At 37.7% G+C, this 21,175-nt stretch overlaps 1 protein-coding gene across 27 annotated transcripts in view; it reads right to left on the bottom strand.

Moving 5' to 3' along the window:
- LOC145687471 (uncharacterized) overlaps positions 1 to 21,175 on the bottom strand; it is a 303,707-nt gene that overhangs the window by 182,477 nt on the left and 100,055 nt on the right. The window contains exon 6 of one of the 27 annotated variants that reach the window (XM_081761017.1): positions 12,532 to 18,832. The exons of the other annotated variants lie outside the window; for them this stretch is intronic. Coding sequence (XP_081617143.1) covers positions 18,618 to 18,832 — 215 coding nt within the window. The 3' untranslated portion in view covers positions 12,532 to 18,617. Of the gene's footprint in view, positions 1 to 12,531; positions 18,833 to 21,175 lie in introns of those variants that run through there. 27 annotated transcript variants of the gene reach the window in all.

Raw genomic sequence — 21,175 nt, 5'->3', positions numbered from 1 at the left:
TTGCGTACTCCTCGTAGTCTGCACGTCTCTGAGGGGTTCAGGAGAGGGACGTTGTCCGACGAGAGAGCCCAAAACATGCGTTTTTAAGGGTCTCGGTCGGTGGTGCAATCGGCACCAATTTACGGTCTGTGTGCAAAATAGTAACGTGAGCAAACGTTGCACTAGGACCGTAAGGTCAGAGGTTGAGCATGCGTGGAGATCTAAAAAGTACCTAGGGCGGAGCCCGAGGGGGACCAGTATCCTGAAAAGAAAGATTATTGGCTTTGCACACGACTTCGAGTGCACAAGTACTCGGAAGGGTTCCACTCTGAGGGGTGGAGTTGCTAGCTATTGGAACGAGCCATGCCATTAACATCTAGATTGGCTAGAACAAGGTGCCTTGGGCGGAGCCAGGCAAAAGATAAGATTGTGTGTGCGCGCATGCGTGTGCGTGTGATGTGTAGTCCTTGAGTTTAGGTGTGTGAGCCCCTTTCTCTGGAAGAATGATACTACATCGAGATATTACAGAGAATTGTACAAATAGTATCTTAAACTATAAACATATACTAAACATAAAAGATTTCAAGTAATAAACTTGAAAGGTTTTATACATAATGAACTCAAGACCCTTCAACAGTTTATCTTACTTGTTTTCGACCAAAGACATACATATATATTTAATGCTTCGAAGAACGAAAAAGAATCTTCTTTTTAGAAGCAAAAATGACATTTAAAAAGATACACAAACTATATGGGTTTTCTTAACAGTATTCTACCACTAATAATAATAATAATAATAATAATAATAATAATAATCTAACTTGTTAAAAGACTACATAGATATAGAAAAAAACTAAGCTTCTGTATCGAACCAGAAGGGGAGAATGTTTATCTTAACTGCTGTTGACCTACAGGTCAGAAAGGGGGAACTCGTGAAAGCAGACAGAATGTCTGGTTTCCAGCTAGAGAAAAAAAGAACACTCAACACGAATTTGTATTTTAAAAGAAGTAAATGGAATACGAATTCTGTTGCAGGTTTTAAAAAAAAAGAATATTTATTCGCAAAAAAAATAGTTTGCGAATTTGCGGCCCACTACAGTAGTATTGTTTTCCAGCTGCTGCAAGATTAGAGGTTATTTATATATATTCTCTTTGAAGTTTCCGCAAATGTAAAAATCGCACGTGGATAAGTCAGGGAACCGAGACGGTCATTATTCTTTGCTGATCAATCGGTTGCCTGGAAATACGAGAGCCGATTTGCTCCAGTGGCCAACAAGTACGTGTGGCACATTACCCCGTTTTGTTGGAAATGGCAATACTCTAATATGCTGAGGCACCCTGGTATTCTGTGTTTCGTAAAAGAAGACAAAGCCAACAATGCGCTGAGTTGACACTGCGCATCACACCTTCACCAACCTGAGGTTGCCGGTGATAGGTGTCAGAAATAGTCTGTACGAAAAACCCTGCACATCACATTGAGACTGCGGGACAGATCACTGGTGAGGACATGTCGAAATGTATGTGGGTAGAATTGAGGTTACCCGATTTACGAGTACCGAATAACAAAGAGAGATTCACACTGAGCATTTCTAACTTTCTAGCTTTAACTACTGCCAATAAACTTGAACAGTTACATTATACCTCGGTATGTGTGGTACTAAATCTTGTTTCCGTAGTTTATGAGATAATAGTCCACAAATTTTTAAAATGCTCTGTGCAAACATGGTATGTTCTGTACGCCAAACACCCAATATACAGTTAATCACGGAAGTTTTCGTACAGCACGTAGCAGTTAAAGCAAAGCTATAGAATGTGAAAAGTAGGATGGTAATAATGCGGAGTGGCACTATTTGTAGTCGAGGACAGCTAGTTGGAAAATGTATAAAATACAGGGTGCGAGGGATAGCATGAGCTATGGCCTTGAAATCCGCCACCAACACACTTGAAAGGATCGGGCAATCGTAATAGTGTTGCTAACTGCCACAGCGGTGAACTAGAATTTGGCGATTTGAAGCATTTCTGGGAAGGGATGACAAAGACACTTTGACTCAATCTGCAGCCTGCATTTCTCATCTTCATTTAGAAAAATCTGAACAATAAAGTAGCATATTTATTTAATAAGATGTAAAACTACACTCGGTCCGTTAAAGGTTTCCTTACTCGTTTATTTTTTTTTTAATACATGATGATCGTAAGTAAGCTAAAATAACTAAAAAAATATATTACATAACACCACCTATATTTGCAATCCATTCATTCTGGGGACCACGACTTATGTCCTATCCTTAGGGAAATCGTGGCTACAGACCTGTCAACTCCTTCCCCTCAACTATGAAAAGTGGTTGAAGTCACGGCTAATTCCTAACTTGCCAAGTAATTTAGTTCTTGTGATAGACAATGCACCATATCACAATGTCTGCTTAGATCCTTCACCGACATCATCATCTCGTAAAACTGTAATGATCGATTGGCTTGTAAGACACAAAATTCCTTTCAGAGAAAATATGTACAAACCAGAACTTTATAATTTAATCAGAGCCAATAATGCTCGTTTTCGGACATTTAAAGTAGATTCGCTCCTTGCTGAATATGGACATACAGTTCTTCGTTTGCCCCCCTATCATCCTGATCTAAACCCGATAGAGTTGATTTGGACTGCAGTCAAAGAATATGTAGCAGCAAGAAATATCACTTTTTCCATTATCGACGCGATGAAACTCGCCGAAGAGAAATTTACAATGATAACAGCGGAAGAGTGTGATAAAGTACAAAGATGTGAACAAGCATTTGCAAATGGAACCTCAGACGTTCTTACTGAAAACGTTACTATAAACTAAGCCGAGGACAGTGACAGTAATAGTGACGCCGAGACGGAAGACGATGATGATTAGATGGATTGTATGGACGGTATTGAGCCTTTATAAATACTTGAAGCTACAGGTAAGCCTATCAAAACATATTATATATATATATATATATATATATATATATATATATATATATATATATATATATATATATATATATATATATATAAGTTGCGTTAAGTAGTTATTATCCATTGTTGTTACTTATGTTGAAGGTTAGTATCGGCATGGGTTACAAACACTACCAAAAAAATCTTCCCTTTCTCTCCACTGTCACCCTCGCAGCGATTAGCGTTCTTCCTACCTCCCGCTTCTCATAGCTCATGCTCTCTCTCGCGCTCTGTACTGTGCTCATGTATCTGACTATTTCAACGTAAAAAGCTAATAAATGTACAGACAGCGAAATCAAGGTCAAAAAGTTTCCGCACACAGCAGAAATAGTAGCAAACCTTGTGTTTACGGCCTTACTGTGTGAACGAGTGGCGTCATGGGACTTGAATCCTGTGTGGCAGTAGAAGTGTGTCAGAACGAACAAAACAGGCAACCAGGTAAGCAGCTGTGCATAAGAAAATGGAAGTACCGAGGCCAATTCGCGAACTGATAAGGAAATTACAGAAAGGACAGTCCCTTCGATAAATAGCGAAAAACGTTAAGAAAACACACTATATGGTGCAGTATGTCATCATCATAGGTATTCTGCCTTTATTGGCAGGTCACTTGCCGCAGCTGAGAAGCTTCCATGCTCCACGGTCCTCCGCTAACCTTTTCGTCTTCGCGTATGATCTTTGTTTTAATATAATCCATTAATTGTAGTCTCCTTCGCCCCCTCCCTCTCTTTCCCGCCACCATACCCTCTAGGACGTCCCTCATGATACAATCTCTTCTTAGGCAATGTCCCAACCAGTTTCTCTTCCTCTTCCTAATAATATCTAAAAGTGTTCTTTTCTCACCCACCATTTCTAACACTCTCTCATTCGTTTTCCGCTCGACCCAACTAACTCTTTCCATTCTTCTCCACACCCACATTTCGAAGGCTTCCAGTCGATTTTCGTCACCCTTACGCAATGTCCACGATTCCGCCCCATACAGCACAACACTCCACACGAAGCATTTTATGAGTCTTTTTCTCAACTCTTTGTTCAAGGTCCCACAAAACAGACTTTTCTTTCTTTTAAAGGCTTCTTTCGCCATTCCTATCCTTGCTTTTATTTCACGTTCGCATTTCATGTCATTACTAAGAACACTACCCAGGTATCGAAAATTATTCACTTGTTCTATTTTCTCCCCTCCTACTTTTATATTTGACACAGACCCCTTCGTTCCAATCACCATGTCTTTTGTCTTTCTAACATTTATTTTCATCCCATATTCTTCAAAGCCCCTTCTCATTTTTTCTAACATTTTATTGATTTTCTTTTCAGATTCTGCAACAAGGGCCATATCGTCTGCAAATCTTATGCATCTAATCATTCTACCTCCTACCGAAATGCCATCATCATCATGTAGGCTCTTTTTCACTACCTCTTCTAGATAGACATTAAATAGTGTTAGCGAGAGGCAGCATCCTTGTCGAACTCCCCTTCCAATTGCACTCTCTTCCGTCAGTTCTTCCCCTATCCTAACACTTACTTGTTGGTTCATGTATAAGTTTCTTATGAGCCTTCTATCTTTCCATTTCAACCCTATCTTTGTTAGAACTCCCAACAACAATTCCCAATTCACGCGGTCAAAAGCCTTTTCTAGATCAATAAATACAACATACACCTCTTTCCCTTTTTCTATAAATCTTTCACCGATCACCCTTAATAATCCAATAGCATCTCTTGTGCCCTTGCCTCTTCTGAACCCGAACTGCTCTTCCTCAACATCTTTATTTGTTCTTCCATATAACCTTCTGTTCAGTATTCGGAGCAGAATTTTAGCTGCATGAAATATGAGACTAATAGTTGTATAATCCTCACATCTCTTTGGGTTCGATTTCTTAGCCATCGGTATCATGATCGTTTTCAGAAAGTCTCTTGGCCATTCTCCTGTTTCATATATTTCATTGCATAGTCGCCACAATTCTTTCTTTCCCTTGTCTCCTATATTTTTAATGAATTAAATTGGTATGTTATCTAGTCCTGTTGCCTTTCCATTTCTAATCTCGGATATAGCCTTTTCAAACTCATCCCGAAGAATACTAAATCCTTTATCATCCTCACCTACTTCATTTTCCACTTCAACATTTAAGCTACACGGTCTATCCCTACTCTCATATAAGTCTTCAACGTATTCTTTCCACCTTCTTATGACCTCATTTCTCTCGCTGACTACCTTCCCATTCTTATTTTCTACTGCCATCATGATACTCCCTTGTTTCCTCCGAAATTCCATAGATTTCACCTCCTTGTACATTTCCTCATATTTCCCAACTCTTTCTAATTCTTCTATGTCCTCACATTTTCTTTTGTAAAACTCTTCCCTCGCTTTGTCTGTTTCTCTTCGTAATTCATTATTTAACTTTCTGTACATCTTTCTGCCCTCTTCTGTATCAACCTGTTTCCACATCTTCCTCTTCCTCATTTTCTGCAACATCTGCTCTGTAACCCATGGTTTCTTAGCAGTTTTGTGTTCGCGGTAACCTACTGCTTCTTCTGCAGCCTGCTGTAAGCAACGTTTAATATGTTCCCACCGTGCGTTACTACCTGCGCCTATCCTTTCCTCGTTTGAACATTTTTCTTCGAATTTTTCAGCGAAAAGATTTCTTATTTCCTCGTTTTTCAACTTTTCAGTATTCAACACTTTGTTACCTACTTTTCTTCTGCCTACATTTTTCAGTTGAATATCTACTTCGGCCAGCACAAGATTATGATCAGAGAAAATACCAGCCCCGGGAAGGGTCTTCGCGTTCTTTAAGCTATTCCGATACCTGTCCTGAATCATAACAGTCTATCTGATATCTTCCGCCGTCTATTGGTGATTTCCATGTATATCTTCTTCTCTTGTGCTGATTGAACCAAGTGTTCCCAATTACTAGTGAATTCTGTCTACAGAAATTCACTAGTCCCTCTCCCCTTTCATTTTTTTCGCCTAAACCATATTTGCCTACGATACTACCTTCCTGTTTTTCTCCCACAACTGCATTGAAATCTCCCATTAGAATTATGCATGCACCCTTCTTCTCTCTATCTATAATTTCTTCTATTTTCTCATAATTTTCCTCTACTTCTTCATTTGCATGCGAAGTCGTCGGTGCATATGTCTGTATCACCACTAGATCTTTCGTTTTCCCTTTAAGTCTTAACATCATAACTCTTATCATCAATAAATTCTACTTTCACTACCTTCTCCTTTAAGCGCTTTCCAAGAATTATTCCTACGCCATTATGACCGCCCTTTTCATTACCTGAGTAAAACATTCTATATCCTTCGCTGTTCAATGCCCCATTACCTTCCCATCTAACTTCACAAACTCCTACCATATCTAAATTATTTTGTTTCATTTCTTCTTTAAGATTTTCTAATTTTCCTCCCTGTAACATAGTACGTACGTCCCATGTCCCTATCCTAAATCTTTTGCTCTTCCTTGTCTTTCTTTCTCTGTTTGTCTTCCCCCCATTATTACTTTCTCGTCCAATAGTCCTTCCCAAGCCATCCCCCTCCCGGAGATCCGAATATAAGGAGACAAAATGTTCTGAAGATCTTGCATTCAACGTGCCATTCTACGAACGATCAGGAATGAACCACGAACGAGTGTTCCGAAACTTGCTAGCATGCTGGAAACAAGACTGTGGTGTGAAACTTGTACCTGAAAGTGTTTGAAGGGTTACCAGAAAAGCGGGATATAATGATCTTGCAGCTTTTCCTAGAGTCGGATAGACGTGAGCTTTTTGTGAGTCGGATAGACAGAAAGAAACGTAGGAAGTTGGTAAGAAAACATGTAGACAAGTCAAAAACCTTTTGGAACTTAAGTGTTATTCCGGATCGGATGGATGCCTTCGTGTGTGGAGGAAACACATGAGTTGAGTTAAATTTCAGTTTAGCGTCCCTTTCAGCAGCGAGGCTATATGAGACGTGGACCTACTGATTAACGTGGAATCCGAACCACATGAGCTCCCGCAGGGAATCGAACTGGAGGAAACCCAATACTCACATGGACCCAAAAAACTTACGTCCAACGGTGAAAAATTGTGGTGGCAGTGTGCTTGTCTGGGGGGTACATGAGTGCAGCTGGAGTGGGGAAGTTGCGATTTATCGAGGGTACGATGATCAAACATGTTCATTTAAACATTTTGAAAGTAAATCTTCACGCCAGTGTAGAGAAATTACAACTTGGACCCCATTTGTTTTCCAAGAAGATAACGACCCGAAGCATAGTCAGAACAGTTCAGGAGTGGTTGTTATACAATGTGCCCAAGCAAATGCATACACCTGCACAATCGCCAGACTGTAACCCGATTAAACATCTATGGGCTGACTTGGGTACATTTGTTCGTAAACTCGTCGTCTCAAGTAAGGAACAACTGAAAGCCGCTCTAGTAGAGAAGTGGAGCAAGATAGAGCCTACAACAACAGCAAAATATGTTGCCGCGGTGCCAAACCGAATAAGGGATACACTACGAGGAATGGAGGACCCACAATTCATTAATGGCGAATCAGAGTGCACAAACTGGCCTGCTGTTTAATTTTTTATAGGTGTACGGAAACTTTCTTGCCTCCAATTTTGTTCATTTGAGTGTATTTAGTTTGTTGATTATTACTTAACGGTACTATATTCTCTATGTTTGGCATAACGATACTTGATGTCCAACGGAACAAAATATGTTCATTCGTTATTCATTATTTGCTATGGTTTCTACACTATCTTCTATTGAATGTATTAATTATACGTGTACGGAGACTTTTGTGACTAACTGTATTTCATATGATGCGAGTACTGAACGCTAAATAACTAAATACATTGTTTGCATTGCTGCTTCGCACGATCAACTCGCCGAATGCCTGTGAAGAAGTAACAACCAAAATGTATAAATTTATAAAACGCAGTAAAAGAGATCTAATAGTATAGTTTGAATTCACCTTTTATTCGATAAACTTGTGAAATATTCGCGAACAATTAATAATAATCAACGTCCTTAAAATCCCACTCACAAGAACTGACTTTGATGGATCTGTGTGTGCACATGCGTGTCTAGAATGGACCTATTGAATTACTTTTTATGAAGGAATTCGTAAGTGCCCTGAACAACAAAAGTACGAGCTGTCATTTAATAATTTTCGAAGAACTTCCTTCAGTTTAACATCTTCATTCTATAGAATTTTCATCCTACATATTTGCTTTATTTGTAAGATAAACACCTGCAGTGGTCATCCTCGCATAACTCTTCGTTCCTATCTTGTAACCCTTCCACTCACGTGGCATGTATGTCATGTCATAAACACGTGACATCTACTGACTGCCTCTAAGAAATGGTGATATAACTATTCGTTGTGATTGTGTAGATTCATTATACATCGTCACATACAGAATAATGATCCATATAGCACTCCCGTCTCTTCGACCTTCGTTTATCTTACGTTAGTTCAAGTTTCTCCGAGCAGCGGTAAGAGGTCTTTGATTGTGGAAGAGTGCTTTTGTATCGTAGAATGCTGAAACTTTCCTGGCCTGTGTTGGTGGTTGGTTTTGTGAGACAAGGAATGTGCATTTTTTACGGTTTAGTGGGCTGTTTCTAAACAGAACTCTCCAGCTCGTTGTTCCTGGTTGGCTGCCCACAATGTGTGCGGTATCCACCTGCTAAACTTGTATGACTTTCCTATCCCATGCAGGTGCAGGATGAATTTGAGCGGAAACATGGAACCTTTCTGCAAGTTCATCACACGTTAGCCGTTGTCCTCGATGGCTGCTTCCAGGGCCTCTTCATCCAACATATGTGGTCGTCTATTGCGAGGTTCATCTGAAAAGCTCACATCTCCTGCACGGAATTTCTGAAACCAATGCTTGGCGGTTTTCTCCCTAAATGCCAGGCATATGTGGCAGCTGACAGACCTATTTTAAAGACATACAACGAACACGCGAACAAGCTGCTTCGATACCTCCATTTCTCTTCAACACTGGGCGAGCTATGACTGCTGTACGTGCGCAATGTGTCTGTATTACTGAAGGTCCATAGTCAGACCAATACCCGATCGTTTGGCAAGCATGTGCGTAATTTCGTTTCTTCTTTGCGAGCGGTTAATTAATGGGACGTAAAACTGGCAAGAACTTTTTCTTTTAACTCCCTAACGTTCAAATGTATTTCGTGACATGTAGGTATGATAAACCCTTGTTTTACTATACCTTATGTGTCATTATCCTTTCCTATGGTTTTATTCTTTATTTCTGATTAGTCGACTACCAATTGAATCGCTGCTACAAGATGCAAGATACGACCGTCTGTGGTCCATTTGCAATAAGCGTAAGAAGTCAATATGCTATAGATGCTCTACTGGATGTACAATTAGCTATAGTTAAGAGTAGTTAATGATTACAAATAGTGTAGCAGACATCCTAAAAATTTGGTAGACTTAAGGGGGCAGACTACTAAATATTTTTGAAAAGCTAACAATATTTCTTTTGCTCGTTTTTCGTAAGTGAAAAGAGGAAATATATCTTACAAGAATCATAGATGATAATGTTATTCTACACTCGAAAATATGAATCGGAAGAATTCTGTGTTGCCATCCATAGAAATTACAGTGTGACAAGAATTTCAATTACTCTAAAATCTAGGTTACGGCATCGACTAGAAAAATATACTCAACGGTAATTGATGACTTATCATGCTGTCTGTGTTTCTTGTTAACTACTTTTCAACAATATTTGTATTTATTTTATAATAACTTATTTTAATTATTACAAAATAAATAAGTTATTACAAAATAAATATATAATTTAAAAAGTAGTTAATAAGGAACATAGACAACATGGTAAGTCATCAATTACCGTTATGTTCATTTTTCTAGTCGCTGCCTTAACCTAGAGTTAGAGTAATTGAAATCCTGGTCACACTGTAATTTCTACGGAGGGTGACACTGAAAATTCTTCCGATTCGTATTTTTGAGTGTAGAATAACGTTATCTATTATTCTTGTAAGATATATTTTATTTTCTCTTTTCACTTACGAAAAACATGCAAAAGAAAAATTATTAGCTTTTGAAAAATATTTAGTAGTCTGGCCCCTTAACGTCACGGTGACACGACAAGGTATGTTTGATCGAGATCGTTTTTGAATACACAATACATGCCAAGAGAAAATGGTTCCACTCGACACTTCCTATGCTGTGGATGTTATTCGTAGAGAGTTATAGTATCGACTATGAAAGCTATTAAGTACAGACATTGTTTCTGGAAGCTTGTAACGGGCGTGTGGAATTCTGCGAAACAATTCCTGCGTGGAAGAAAATATACTGATATATTCGACAGTATCTTTTGCAGTGATGGCAGTGTGTTCCATGCAGGAAGGGGAAGGATACTATTGGGCAGTGAGGATCTCCTAAGGACTGTTGAAATAGTACAGAATAAGATAACAATGACAGCTCGTATACTTGGTCCCTATATCGTAGTGTTAATAGTAAAGTGGTCCACATAAAGTATTAATCTCGCAGCAAAGGAAGTGAAGATTCGGTAATGAGAAAGTGAGATAGAAAATGTAATAAAGGTAAGCCAAGGTAATATGAAAACTGCAATTCACCTTGTGTGTTCGTGTTATTTTGTGACTAAATACTAGCATAAAACATAATACGTGTCTGTTCACCACTGCTCGATACTTACGTGCAAACCAATATTATTCCATTTCAACATCATTTCGTCTTACAGGTACTACACGTCTATCATATATAGTGTCCTTCGACCAGTTACTTTTCTACTGTATGTGTTATTGGACAGTTTAATTACACCACCTAATTGCATCAATTAAGGTACCCTTAATTTACATGATCGTCAAATACCAAAACATAAGCCGTACTCTTAAAAGAAAAATAATTTTATTTAGCTCTTTTTACATTATTTCAACTTAATGACAATCTCGATACAAAGAGGAATTACAAAGCTCTGGACACAATTTTCACTCTAGACAATTTTTGAATCACAAAGATCTCTACACAAATTTCACATTAGACAAATTTTGAATTACAAAACTCTGTATGTACACAAGCTTTCACACTAGACAAGTATATAATACTGAAAGAAAAAATAGTTATATATAATACCTTGGAATAGTGTCCCCAAGAACTATTTTTCTGGTTTTACATTAACAGGTATTCAAATTGTATTAACAGTAGTATGACAACTCAATAACAGGAAATTTGGATTACTATGAATAAAATAAATATAACTGAGTTTACGTTGTGATGATCCAAAGAAAGCTTACTTTCTACTACTACAACTGTAACTTTCAGCAAAATGAAAATTAAGTGGAAAAAAGCTGTAGTTTGTACTTGCTGTAGTTTCTATTTTGTAAATTACATGACGCTCGTTATACTAGTGGCATTTGTTGAGCATTGAGTGCCAATTAGTAACCTTGAAATAAAAATTTCTTCTGTGCTTTCTCTCTTTTAGTTTTGTCTCTTAGCAGAAAAGCCTAATTAAACCTTAATAGGTGAAAACTACTCCGTAAATTAGGTACAGAAATTTAACATTTTACTTTACAGAGCTGACATTTATACTGAAGGGGTGAAATATTAAAGTTTACTTTTTTAAAAATTAAAATTACTAAAGTCTGGAATTAATGGTAAAATGTCATGTATTAAAATGTTCATATTATTTTCAGAAAAAGTAAAATCTCACAATTTAGAAGCGATTTGTTGCGATTTTCCATTTTCTTTTCCACTGCTCTTTACGCTCGTATCTGGCCAAGCGATCGCAATGTCTGATAACTGCCGTCGGAATGTATCAAGTGAGGGTGAGATGCTAGTGTGACTTCAGTTCGTAATTTTGAATGACCAAGATAAATGAAGATGCTTACTTTAAAAAAATAGCCAAGTATGGGCAAATATTGAGAGTTGCTGATATGTGTAACATATCCGCTTTTGGTATGAATTAGTGATTTAAGATGCAGAAAGTAGGTCTTTCTAGGAAACAAAAAAATTGTGAGCTTGGATGTAGTGTGTTTTCAACAGATAGTTCTGTACTGTTTCGTAAATTATGTGAAACTGTGGTTTCCACCGAGAAGCGTTATTTTCTCACATTATATGAGCACTGTAAAACAAATCTGCAAGGACACAAAAATCGGTTAGTGAAAATATTCAAAATAATCTTGGAACTTTCACAAATTCCGCTTCCGTACTACCAGTTTTGCGAATGATCTATGTGAAGCTGTAATTAACGCGGATATTCCTTTATGGGAAAACGTTTCCTTTAGACAATTTCAGGAGAAATACCAAAACAAAAGGTTCTAAGTTAGTCGTCTTAGAGAAAGACTTATGTTGATAGCACGTACAACAAAACTATTGAAGATATCTGTAAAGTGTTGGTGACAACAATATATGAATTTCAATTGATGAAACATGAAATATTCTAGACTATTTCATTGCTAATGTTGTAATTGGAACTTTGGACGAGGGAGAAGGCACATAAACGTATCTAAATGCATAAGTTCGGTAAAAAGTAAATGGTACGGTTATTGCACAACTTTTTACAAAATCTCTGTCTATTCTGTGGACAGAATGCATAAAGTATGAGAGTTGTTTTTTGCATCACAGACAGAGTTGCATGCATGAAAGCCTTTAAGGTTTAATTTCCAAGTATGCTGCTTATCATCTGGCTGGCACACGCACTACATAAAATTGCCGAGGCTCATATTTTCCAGACGTTGACCTCGTGTCAAATCTGAAAAAGGGATATTTCTGAAAGCTCCTTCGCGAACCAGTGTTTTTCGTGAAGTTTTAGATTAATTTAGTTTACTGTGAAACAGGTTTTTGGCTGGTTTCAACCAAGGTCGTTTAAACCAGCTTAAAAACGTTTAAAAAAACGAAAAATGCTTTAATTCGTGTGAACTTCCTGGTGACGTTTCCATATATCAAACTATCTGAATTAGTGTTATCTCCTTTTTACCTTTTAATCAAGGCAACCCATGTTCAATTCTCGGGTCAAACCACAATCCTTCTTTGAAGTGTAAACCTTGTAGAGGTTCGAGTGCCATTTTAAGCGAAAGTCGTCTTCTTGATAACTTCGGTATTATATAAGGATGTTAAGCCTAAACATACGAAACGACACCAAATTGTATATTTCTGCTTGCCTGAATGCCTGTTTTATTATAATATATATATATATATATATATATATATATATTTATATTTAAAAAGTTGCTTAAACATATTGATAGAAATTTGCGAAATTTATCGACTTCCTACGCAGTTTCCAACATCAGCTTGGATTGGACTTTCAGTTTTAATTTTCTTGAATGAAATTTACATACTAAACTTGTAATTTAATCCCTCAGTTTTAACATGCGAATTATGATACGTTGATCTTAAAATTTTACATACCAAGCAATAACGGGATTTTCCCCATGGCTAAGGCGGGCATTTATATATAATAGTTTCACTTGTGCAAGTGTTTATCTTCTTGTCCTGCTGAAATGACTCTTGACGATTATATTACAAATATGTAAAGATCAGCACAACGTATTTTTGTCAGGACATCTTCGTGAGTAAGTTGGCACTCATTGTATTTGTGGCCAATTAGTCCCAGTGTCAAATCCAAATGGAGGACAATTTCTCTTGGATGCAAGCCGAGAAATGATTTGGATTCCTCTTTTATGTGATGCCTTCCAGCATAATGCCGTTATTGCATAATAACGCCAAGGCGAAACAAACTTATTTCTGTCTATATATAATATAAATACATACAGCAAATTATTTAAACAAAAAAAGGGTTTAAACAAAAAACTAGTTTTTTTTAAAAAAAATTGAGTTTTTCCTAACCCTGCTGTGAAATCATTTTATATTTTATAGTCCTCTTAATTCTTTGAATGAATTTTCCAAATACATCAGGTGCTATCTTTCTACAGCAAGTTTATTATGAAATTCGTAAATTAACCGAACTTAGGAAGCTAATCCTAATCTTCCATAACTTCCTAAGGTTTTTTTCCCTTTCTTCATTTCTTGGAAATTTTCAGTGACTCCTATGGATTCAGTACACCCGACGCAACTAAAAAGATATGCTTGAGACGCTAACTCCTCTTCTTAATACATGTTTTCCCTATGTATTTCTTCGGTAAGTTATGTTCACACGTAACCAAAAGACAAAGAAAAATCGTATTACAACGAGATTGTATAGTATCTAATCTGTGAATTATTCCATTTTCCTGTAGTTATTTTGGGCAACGGGGCTTAAAAGTGCATAATTTGTTGATAAGAAGAAAAGAAAATGTAGAATATATCTTGATTTTATATAGATAATGATGTAATATCAGTTGTTGAAAAGATAGGCATTTGTCTGTTGTTGCTATGGCAGAATAAATACACATAAAATAAGAATAATAAAAGTCAGAACCATTGAGGTGTTGAATCGTATTTACCAATTTTTGAGATTCGAACTGTGGGCTATAAATGTAACAAGAAAAAATATAAAATATAACGTTACAGTATTCTATATAGTTTCTTATTCTTTTCAAGAAGTATTAATTGGGACATGAATAGAACATTTGAACTTGACTTGTTCACAGCTTCTTTAACAACTAATACGTGGTTTCAATACTAAGAAATTCTCTATTATAAGAAAGTTTGAACAAAACTCAGCCGACTATTGAAACTAATTTTACAAAAACATTTTTACGGAATAGAAAAATATAGGGTGTCCAGAATGGGACTGTTTTCAGAAGTATAGTTTTAATATAAGTTTAATATAGAGATACAGAAGAGAGAAAAAATCATATTAAAGGAAAAAACAAAAAAGTTTTGTTCAGCAAATTTTCGTACTTGAACAACTACCGGTGACGGCGCTAGTATCGCCAGTAAACAGAAATGGCGTCGGCAGTCGAAAAGGCGCAATGCGTGTGATGGTTTGCAGACAAAAAGTGTTGTTTAAGTTCAACGAAACTTTCGACGTGTTTACCACAAGGATCCTCCATCACGCAACAGTATCCAGCCGTGGAATGATCAATTTTTATCAACGGGGAGTGTAGTGAAACAACACAGCAGTGGTAAATTGCGTGTCAGAAGAAAATGTGGAAGCAATAAGAGAGTGTTTCTCACGTAGCCCGAGGAAGTCAATTCGCGCAGCGAGCAGGCAATTGGCAATTCCAAAGTCAACAGTACACGATGTGGTACACAAACGATTGCGTTTGCGAGCGTGTAACGTGCAATTGTTCCAAGAAAGTAAGCCCAACGATAAGCCACAGAGGTACTGAAAAGCAATGCTACTGAAATTCTGGACAGGATTTATTATGATTATAATTTCCTATTGAACGTTGTTTTCTCTGGCGAGGCAACTTTTCACTTGTCTGGCTGTGTTAACAGACACAATGTTAGGATATGGGGATCATGAGAATCCGCATATGTACATAAAACATTCTAGACAGTCTCACATTGAATGTGGTGTGCTTTAACCCCTTCGGGATCCTATGGTACACTTTGTACCATATGCACTTTTCATGGTACATTGCGTTATTTCTCTTCTATTTGAGCTTTTTCGTCCGGGTTTTTTTTTTTTTTTTTTTTTTTTTTTTTGTTTTCCAAGTCCAGAGGCCTTGCAGAAGACATTACGTATGGTTTCAGACCGTCCTGCGTCCAGACATAGGAGGTGATAACGTCATAAGTCAAAAATTTCTTTTCTCATTTTCTAAGCGTATGTTCAATATTTTTTTTGCGGGCTTATTTTTCTACGTAGAAGATTGAAATTTTGCACAAACATTCAGTCCACAGAGTAGTATGTACCAGATTTTTTGTTCCGATGTCAGTGCTAAAACAGGGGGGAACCAGAGGGGCAAAGGGGTAAAAATAGGGATTTATTACCCCAAAAATCCCGTTTTTAGTCATTTTCCCGCCTTACATACATGATAGGACCACCTGAGTTATACCGTCTGAAAGCCAGTTCCATTCTGAAAAGAACGACGGTCGAATTATTATCCTAGGGTAATTAGGGATGTCTCAGGGAATTTTTATCCAAATATACTTCTTTATAGGGTAAAAGTGGGGCATGGTAGGGAATTTTTTTCTGGTGGGCCTATTTTTTCACGTAGAAGATTGAAATTTTGCACAAACATTCAGTCCACCGGGTAGTATTTACCAGATTTTTTGTTTCGATGTCAGTGCTAAAACAGGGGGAACCAGAGGGGCAAAGGGGTAAAAATAGGGATCTTTTACCCCAAAAATCCCGTTTTTCGTCATTTTCCCGCCTTACATACATGATAGGACCACCTGAGTTATACCGTCTGAAAGCCAGTTCCATTCTGAAAAGAACGACGGTCGAATTATTATTCTAGAGTAATTAGGGCCGTCTCGGTGAATTTTTATCCAAATATACTTCTGTATAGGGTAAAAGTGGGGCATGGTAAGGAAATTTTTTTCTGGCGGGCCTATTTTTTCACGTAGAAGATTGAAATTTTGCACAAACATTCAGTCCACCGAGTAGTATTTACCAGAAGTTTTTTCCGATTTCTGCGTAAACACAGGGGGGTCCAGAGGGGCAAAAGTTGAAAAAAGGGAAAATTTGCCCCCAAAAATCCCTTTTTTCAGGAATTTCCCGCCTTAGATACATGATGGAGACATGTGAATGGTACCGCCTGAAAGACAGTTCTATTCTGAAGAGAATGATTGGCGGATTATAGTCCTAGGGTAATTCGAGATGTCTCAGGATTTTTTTTCCCTGAGATCATAGTGTTTTATGGTGATTTGGGGCATTGTGGGAATTTTTGATAAAAATTCTCCCGCCCTTACTATTCAAGATAGAAACTTGAAATTTGGCACACACATTCAGTATACCAAGTACTATTTATCAGATTTTTTTTTATGGCTACGATCACACAGAGGTGTCCAGGGGGGGCCAAAGTTCGAGAAAAAAAAATTCCCTCCGAAATTTTCACTTTGACATTTTTTCCCGCTTCTGGTATATGGTATGAGCATGCAAGTGGTACCATTCGAAAGCCAGCTCTATTCTGAAGAGAACGAGGTATGAACCATGATCCTAGGATAAATAGTGACGATACAGTAGCTGCTTGACTGAAAGTCTAAAAAATAGCCCAAAAAGCCAGGATCCGGAAAGGGATAACACATAATGCAGTTATAGGCCCCTTCTTTTTCATAGAGCACACCATAACAGGAAATGTGTTCTTAGACATGCTTCAACACTTTGCTGTTCCCCAGTTACAACATTTGCAACCTCAAGTGATATTCCAATTGGATGGTGCCCCGTCACATTGGAGCCTACAAGTAAGGGAGTACTTTGATACTGAATTTCCTGGCCGTTGGATAGGCCGTGATGGGCCAATTAGGTGGCCTCCACGCTCTCCTGATGTTATCCACCTGCACTTCTTCCTGTGAGGATAAGTGAAAGACCTTGTGTATTCTGGTGAAAAGGTGCGTAACCTTAATGAACCGAAGAACCGTATTAGGAATGCGATTGCTTCAGTAACACCTCAGATGTTACAGAATACGTGGAGAGAGATTGAGTTCAGCCTAGATATTGTAACAGTTACAAATGGAGCTCACGTGAAGTACACTGAGTTAGAATGACTTGTACGTAAGACCAAATAAACTTTTTTAATTCTCCTTTAAAATGCATAGTTTTTTTTCCTTCTTCTGTATCTCTGACCACATTAAACCTATACAGTTTTAAAAACCGTCAGAGTCCCATTTTTGTATTTTTATTGAACGATCTATCCCATCAAGAATCTGAATTCCTGAAAAAAATGAAAAGTCAATAATAATTTGTTATAAGAATATTCATTGACGGACACATCTGTACTAATTTCTTATGAACATAGTAATTCTCATTCTTAACTCGATCCCTTCACTTCATTTGCATAAAATCCATTTTCCAGTTCAGAATCTCAGAAGGAAGTGAGAGCATCCAGTTTTTGTTCTGTCCTTGTCTCACACAGTTCATTAGGAAAATGAACTCGAGCGTCTTTTTCGTGCCGAATATTCGGACAAAATTCAAATTAAACTAAAACAGCGAGAGTACCAACTTAACTTTGTTCTAAAGGATTGATAGGATTGTAAGCGCTCTATTTCACTATGACATAAAATCTGTAGTTTTAAAGTGAGCAATTCAGTTTTTGTTACATGTTAGCCACTTACGTGTTACATGTTAGCCACTTGGCTACAATGCGCGCTACCCTTAAAACACGTTTCCCAAGAATTCAATAAAAGTAACAGTCGTGCTAGCTAATTGATTGATTGATTCCAGTTAACATCCTGTTTCAGCACCAAGGCTGCATGAAACAGGGTTTATTGCCCGAATCAACACCTGGGTTTCTATTCGAGATAAGCACGCACATTAGCTGCTTGGCTAGGAAGAGGCATGTCTTGTTGTATGACAAATTCACTTTAAATCTGAGCAAGTATCAGCCAATAATGTATATGAGTTGCTACTCGGAATAATACAAGTAGGTAACTTACTATTATTAACATTGTTTTTAAAAAAAACTAACGATCTAATTTTGTACTTACAAAAGTAAATTTAGAAAGTACATAAACAATATGTAAGTGCCTGTGGGGAAGAAAAGGTATATATACACCTCGTTTTTTTCACTGACAAATAGTTAAACTACTTCGCTACAACTATCATTATGTTTCTTATTTACTGTATTACTTTCCGATATTATGAACTGTCATAACATGCCGCTTCAGATTACAGACATTACTGCAAATCTTTTGACAAATAACACAAGTGGAGGTTCCTTGATGAACTGCCATATGGTTAATGAGTGTAGTTTTATGTCTAAATTGTTTACCACACACTCCACAAGGAAATTCTCCAGATCTTACAATTTTTGATGGTGAGAATTTGTCCAATGGATGAACTGAAACCAGATAAAAAAAATAAAGAAGGGGATATCATTAATCCTTGTCGCTCAAAATTCTTCAAATACATATTTCGAAATCAAAAGTACACCTACTTAATTGCCTATTTATACCGAGTGATGACTTGGGAAAGACAAAAACTTTTTTGCTTTACATCAAGTGAATACCGTCGGAAGTAATTTTAAGCTGACAAATCTTATACGTACTATGTTCTGTACTTTGATTGCTACACTGTACTTTATTGGAAGTCGGACACGTTCTATATTCCGAATAATTTAAGTACATCAATAATAACTTAAGATTTAGCAAAAAGTTTGATTCCAGTACAGCCTGACACTTAACTACTCATGGGTAACTGAATCAGAGACAACTGCCGTTCTTGGGAAATGACACTTTGCTCAGCCCAACCATTATAATAGAAGAGCATGGCATGTGGACGCAAAATCTTGTTCGAGCTGTATGAGTAACAGTCGACTACAGGATGGATAAGACACGAGACCTCGTCCAGATTGTATTGATCCAATCAGATTGTTGGGGTCAAACATATGGGTCACTTCATCTCCGAAGTCATGCAGAAGTGCCACCGTGAGTACGTGAATTCGATTTGGAAATGAGTTCAGCGTGCCGTTCAGCAGCGAGCTTGTATGAGACGTAGATTTATAGCTTAACGTGGGATTCGAACGTGAGCTCCCGTCCAAAACCGAATTCGCATCACCAACGCTAAAGGCGCGTACGCTATCCACATAGCAGTACATGGATTTGGACAAAACCACTATCGTCAGGGTCAATTGTTGTGGATATGTCGCGTTGATAACAGGAGTCGCCATCAGTTAGCTCAGATGGTAGGAGTAGACGGACGGATCACAACGCATCAAATCACTCGTCAATTGAATGCTGGACAACTACGTATAAGCAGCCATTCCATCCTCAGCCAGTTTCTCACCATGGGTCATAGACCCAAGTGTTCTACGAGGATACCTCTGCTAAACTCCAACACAAGGTACAGGGACTGACATGCGGAAAGGACACTCGAAGCTTGGATAAAGATTGACTAGTAAGATAAGTCGAGATACAATTGATACCGCCAATGGCCAGGTACAGATGTATCGTCAGTCATAAAGCGAAACGGATCTTTATTGACAGCGGAGTACAGTTCAGGCCAGTGTTGATGGTTTCCTCCCAGAGATTGTTCATGAGGAAGAAATACGATCCCTGGTTTATCTAACAACGTTCTTAACCGTCGAATGTTCCAGGGATTTGCTGGCACATCATGCTCACCCCTTTGTTCTCCTCAGCACACATTAGGTGATCTGTACTTACAGCAAGACCATGTTTCAGCCCATCGCTCCCTCATTGTGACTGACTGGTTCGATGAGCACGTCATGGATGTGAAGATGCTCTCATCCCCGATCTCAATCCTATTGAGCACATTTGAGATGCTCTCGAGAAGGTTTGTCTGACCTGAATCCTCCTCCGACCAATTTTCGTGGATTATGGGAATGGGAACATGTGCAACGATCATGCATCATATGATTCCCCAACGCTTGTCTTTTTTGAAGTCAATGTCATGCCACACCGCCGCCGTTATCAAGGCAAAACGAGGTGCTAAATGCTATTACCCAAGTTCTCTAATTCAATTGCTCATGAGTGTATATAATACACTACATTATATAAGTTTCAACAATCTTACAAGGTAAGTAGAAAATATAAACGAAGTGAAAATAAACTGCTAAATGACACAACGGACTAAATAACATTAAAAAGTAAAGCAGCTAGCAAAAGTTGATACCTTCGGCCTTTATACAAGTATCATACCATCAAAACGAAGGAAACAACGAGAACTTCAGTGAAAAGTACTAATTTCTGTCGTTAAAGGAGTTCCAATATATTTCGATATTACCGACGAAAATGTATAGAGAATTTCATACTTTCGCCGACAGTAGTGTGAAAGTAGGATTAAAAAAAAAAAAACTACAAGTAGTATGCGCGCTTTCACTAACATACTAGTGTGTACGGTGTAATTTTTCTTAACGAATCCTATATAAAGCCTGTAAATGCAAATTTCTGTTTGGATTAGCTGAAATATCAACAACGAATTAAGTGCAGATGTCATCTTGAATTTTATACAATATATATATATTTTTTAAATCCAAAATCACACTACCAAAACAGAAGTCAATTTTGGATACAGAACAGGATTCATACTGAGCTGGAGAAATCTATTTCCCTGACCTTTGGTAAGAAATTTCCTGACTTTCATGACAGGTGTCGGACGACGTTGACATATAAATAAGGAATAAATAACGGTGTATATTCATATGTAAGAATATTTATTCTATAGA

The sequence above is a fragment of the Thermobia domestica genome, chromosome 1 (genome assembly GCF_964235325.1).
Source record: "Thermobia domestica chromosome 1, izTheDome1.hap1.1, whole genome shotgun sequence".
In the NCBI taxonomy this organism is placed as follows: domain Eukaryota; kingdom Metazoa; phylum Arthropoda; class Insecta; order Zygentoma; family Lepismatidae; genus Thermobia; species Thermobia domestica.
Note: the sequence above shows the minus strand (reverse complement) of the source record. Positions and strands in the feature narration are given on the sequence as shown.